This window comes from Nicotiana sylvestris, chromosome 6, assembly GCF_000393655.2.
Source record: "Nicotiana sylvestris chromosome 6, ASM39365v2, whole genome shotgun sequence".
NCBI lineage: Eukaryota > Viridiplantae > Streptophyta > Magnoliopsida > Solanales > Solanaceae > Nicotiana > Nicotiana sylvestris.
In genome coordinates, this window is record NC_091062.1 from 41,730,757 (window position 1) to 41,735,332 (window position 4,576).

At 36.8% G+C, this 4,576-nt stretch overlaps 1 protein-coding gene across 1 annotated transcript; it reads right to left on the reverse strand.

Moving 5' to 3' along the window:
* Positions 1 to 1,445: 1,445 nt before the first annotated feature.
* On the reverse strand, positions 1,446 to 3,435 carry LOC138870527 (uncharacterized). Its single transcript, XM_070148339.1, has 6 exons — positions 3,349 to 3,435; positions 2,904 to 3,215; positions 2,770 to 2,856; positions 2,256 to 2,690; positions 2,085 to 2,141; positions 1,446 to 1,715 (listed from the first exon to the last, which is right to left on the reverse strand). The coding sequence occupies exons 1-6, from the start codon at positions 3,433 to 3,435 to the stop codon at positions 1,446 to 1,448; spliced, it is 1,248 nt and encodes a 415-aa protein (XP_070004440.1).
* Between the last annotated feature and the right edge of the window lie 1,141 nt (positions 3,436 to 4,576).

A 4,576-nucleotide genomic window follows, 5' to 3' on the forward strand; every position in this document is an offset into this window, starting at 1 on the left:
ACATACACCAATACCACAACTATGTCATCTTCTCTGGTCTTGGTGAACATTGAATAATCATATAGACTCTGACAGTATCCTACATCAATCAATGCTTCAGATAGTTTGATATTCCATTGTCTTGAGGCCTGTTTCAAGCCATATAGAGATTTCACTAATTTGCACACTTTTGTCTCCCTCTGTTTCCTGAAACCATGGGGTAACTCCATGTACACTTCTTTATATAAATCTCCCTGCAAGAAAGCATTGTATACATCCATTTGAGACAAATTCCAGCCTTTTGAAGCCGCTAGTTCAATGACTGATCTAACGGTCACCATCTTTGTAACTGGTGAAAAAGTCTCATGGTAATCTAATCCTTCCTTTTGACTATAGCCTTTAGCCACTAACCTTACCTTAAATCTCTCAATCTCACCATTTGCCTTGTATTTTATCTTGTATACCTACTTGGAACCAATAACATTCTTTCCATTTGGTAAATCAACTATCTCCCAAGTATTGTTTTCTTCCAATGCTTTGATTTCCTGTTTCATATCTTTTACCCATCTGTCATCCTTTGAAGCTTCTTGGAAATTCTGTGGCTCTGTGTCTAATGAGAATTTTGTTAGAAAGCTTCTATATTGTGCTGATAGGTTAACATAAAATACATAGTTTGATAGTGAATATATTGTAGTGTGTGCATGCTTCCTTGTCACATAGTCCTGATGCCACAAAGGTGGTTTTGAGGTTCTTCCTGATCTTCTCAATTCACTTTCACTATCCATTGTATTGTCCGCAACTTGTACTTCTTGTGATATGCAATCAACATTCTCAAGTGTCTCATGAGTGACATTGTCATTGTTTGATGCATCAGCCACAATATCTATGGCATCAGTATCCTGGGCATCCTGAATGTTAATGTCTGCATCATGTGCATCAACAGCTTCATCATTGGCAACATCTACGGCATCATTGATCACAGTTTCATCATGTGCATCAACAACTTTATCATGGACAACATCTACTGCATCATTGATCACAGTTTCCTAGTGAGCTGTATAAGCTAGTGAGTGTCTCCTCCTGTCAGGAGCTATACCAGGACCAAGAGGCAAGTGAAGAGGTGTTGTAACAGGGGTAAAAGGAGTTGGTGCAGGCTCTGATTGTGAAAAAGGAAATAACTGTTCCTTAAACACCACATCCCTGCTCACAAAAAATTGTTTAGTAGTTAGATCAAGAAGTTTATAGCCCTTCTGAGATGAAGAGTACCTTAGGAAAACAACTGCCCTGGCTCTTGCCCCAAACTTATCATTTTTCACAAGGTTGGTGGCATAACAAAGGAAACCAGAAACCCCCAGATGATCAACGGATGGTGGCTTTCTATATAATAGTTCATATGGTGTCTTCCCTTGTAAAACTTCACTGGGCATTCTATTAATCAGGTAAACAGCTCATTCTACACATTCACCTCAATATCTAGCTGGTATGCAAGCCTGAAACTTCAATGCTCTAGCTATGTCCAATATGTGCCTATGTTTTCTTTCTACGATACCATTTTGTTGTGGAGTGTATACACAACTCCTTTGATGTAATATCCCATAGGAGTCAAGCAATGCATTATAATGTTGATTAAAGAATTCTGTCCCATTGTTTGTCCTAATTATCTTTAGGACTGCAGCAAACTGAGTTTTAACAAAAGAAAGGAAATGCTTCAACACAACAATCACATCACTTTTTAGCTACAACAGATATATCCATGTAAACCTTGTATTGTTATCAACAACAGTAAGAAAGAAATACTTCCTGTCATGAGTAGGGGTCTATAGGGACCCCATACATCCATATGCACTAGTTCCAATGGTTTCTCACTTCTAGAGTTACTAATAGGAAACGCAAGTCTACTTTGCTTTGCTAATGGACAAATAGGACAGTCCTTATTTATGGAAACATCTAACATCTTATTTTTTAAAAAACTGCATATTCTTCATGGTATTGACTGAAGCATGCCCAAATCTTCTATGCCAAAGATTGCTATCTGCCTCCTTTCTTTGAACAACAATGTTTGCTTTTGAACTTGCTATCTCTTCTCCGGTTCTTTTCTATTTCACAATGTATAGGCCACCTTCTTCTCTACCAATCCCCCTCACCCTGCCATTGTAAAGATCCTGGAATACACAAAAATCAGGAAAGAAATTGACAGAGCAAGAGAGCGCCTTGGTTAATTTTGACACAGACAATAAGTTGAACTCGAAGTCTAGGACATATAATACCTAATCCACCTGCATCTTGTCTAAGAAATCTGCTATTTCCATATGAGTTATTTTAGCCTTTTCTATATTAGGCAAATTCACTTCATCCTTGTTAAATGAGTCTAACTTAGTGTGAGTTCTAAGCATATTTAAATATGCAGTAATATGATGTGAAGCACCTGAATCTATGATCCATTCTCCAGAACACACATCAGCCATTAACCATATAGTGATACCTGTCTTGTTTGCTTGTGGATTAGTGGTTTCCTTGTTCAACATCCCCAGAATCTGCTTGTATTGATCCTCTGTAAAGTAGGAACCAAACTTTGGTGGCTCAGAACTGTTTCCTCCTTCCATTCCCTCTGGCCTTTTGTCCAATTCAGCATTTTTAGTCACACTGTTAGCTGCGTACTTCTTCTTTCCCTTGAAGTCACTTGGATAACCATTCAATTTGTAGCAATTTTCCTTCAAATGACCTTTCATATTGCAATAGGCACATTGCATAAAAGGTTTTTTTTCCTCTGTAAGGTTGTCCTCGACCAACCTGCATAGCCATTGGATCTGCCTTCCCTGTCAGTGCTGGAAACGGATTGGATCTTTGACTTTCATCCTCGATAATCATAGCATATGCCTGATTCAAGGTAGTTCAACAGTCTTCATAAGAATCTACCTTCGTGCCTGCTCATATGACTCATTAAGTTCACTAAGGAATTGAAGTAACCTCTGATGATGCAGATGCTCAATGTAATCTCTCGATTTTGGGAAGTCACAGCCTGGTGAAAGCACTAGGGCATCATACTCTGCCCATAACTCCTTCAGTTTGGTGAAATATGCTGCAACTGAATCAGTTCCTTGTGAAATTGTGGCAATTTCTCTGTGTAACTGAAAGATACGCACTCGATTCACCTTATCAAAACGCTCCTGTAGATATTTCCAAACCAGATGTGTTCGTGATCCAAGATAAGACAATCGCATTGCAAGTTTCTCAATCTTCATGCAATTCAGACTTAAATTAATCCTTTGTGCAAGTGCCAGTCACAAACCCTAACTTTCTCTTAGCTTGAAGGGCAATTCGCATCATTCTGCGCCAAAGACCGTAATTTTCACATCCTGTGAGCTTCACCGTAATCAAAATCGAGCAAGGAGTGTCTGAAAGATATACAAAGAGTAGATGAGTGTGATCAATTTTTTCTTCTTTCTCATCTCCCATTGTTGAACAAAAAAAAGAGAATCAACCTTGAAAGAGGAAAGACTAGATCTGAAATATGTGGAATTGCACAACGAGCGTGTAACCTAGTCGTTACTGCTCTGATACCATGTTATTTTCCTGAATCTGAGCTCGATGCTCAGAGCTTAAGCTCAGCTATGGAGGAAATTCTATGAAGAACGAAGAATGTAGAAGAAAGAGAAAGTCGGTTGTATTATTTTCTGTGTATGAAAAATGTATACAATTGTCCTCTATATACAAGTAATAGCTCCACTCTTAATTAAGCCAGCTGGCATAACTAACTAACCGTTCCACTAACTACACCTAACTGCGGTTACTTCACTAACCCAAGTATGGTTACATTCAAGCTATCTACACTATTGACTATAATAGATGCAATATACAGTTAATGGGTTCAATTGGTTCCACGTTTTTTACGCGGAGTATAGATATATATGTGCAAAAAATTTACTAGAATCTCAAAAAATAAATTTATTTTAACCTTATAATTTTAAAAATATAACAGATCATATGGTAATATCCTAAACGTAAACCTGCTAATTTTTATTCCTAGATCCAACTCATTATAATATTGCACTCATTTTCTTGAAATCCTGATCAATGTACCCCTATTGACAATGTTACTACCTAAGTATGATATGGGAGCTATATAAAATTTTATTATCAAAAGATATCGTTCCAACCAAAAAAATTATTTTTATGTGGTTTCATGTGATTAAAGTTGAGAAATTTTCATAAAGCACTATCTTTTAGTAGTAATTAGCCATCTATAGATACCATTTGCTATATTACGGATTATAGATACCTTTTATGTGGTTATAAGATGTATTTGATGTATTTAAGCTATTGTATTCATGAATACAATAGCAAAAATAGGCGTGAATCAGGGAAGTCCAGCTAATCAGTTGTTGTATTCGAGTGTATTCGACTGTATTCACGGCTGGACAGATTGTATTTGACTATATTCGACTGTATTCACGGTGTGAAATAGGGAATTACACTGTTTTTAAAACGTAAAGTGAATCAATTAACATAATAGACTCCTAATATAATCAACAAACTCAATTATAACACACAAATTTTGTATTTCCAGTTATAAAAAAGATTCTCAACAGAAAAATAC

What these genes read in the sequence shown, in the direction of transcription:
- LOC138870527 (XM_070148339.1), bottom strand. Translation starts at nt 3,435, where the DNA reads ATGGGAGATGAGAAAGAAGAAAAAATTGATCACACTCATCTACTCTTT. An exon ending in CTTGCTCGATTTTGATTACG is followed by an intron (nt 3,216 to 3,348) that starts GTGAAGCTCACA and finishes AATTGCATGAAG; the next exon opens with ATTGAGAAACTTGCAATGCG. An exon ending in ATTTCTTAGACAAGATGCAG is followed by an intron (nt 2,142 to 2,255) that starts GTGGATTAGGTA and finishes TGTGTATTCCAG; the next exon opens with GATCTTTACAATGGCAGGGT.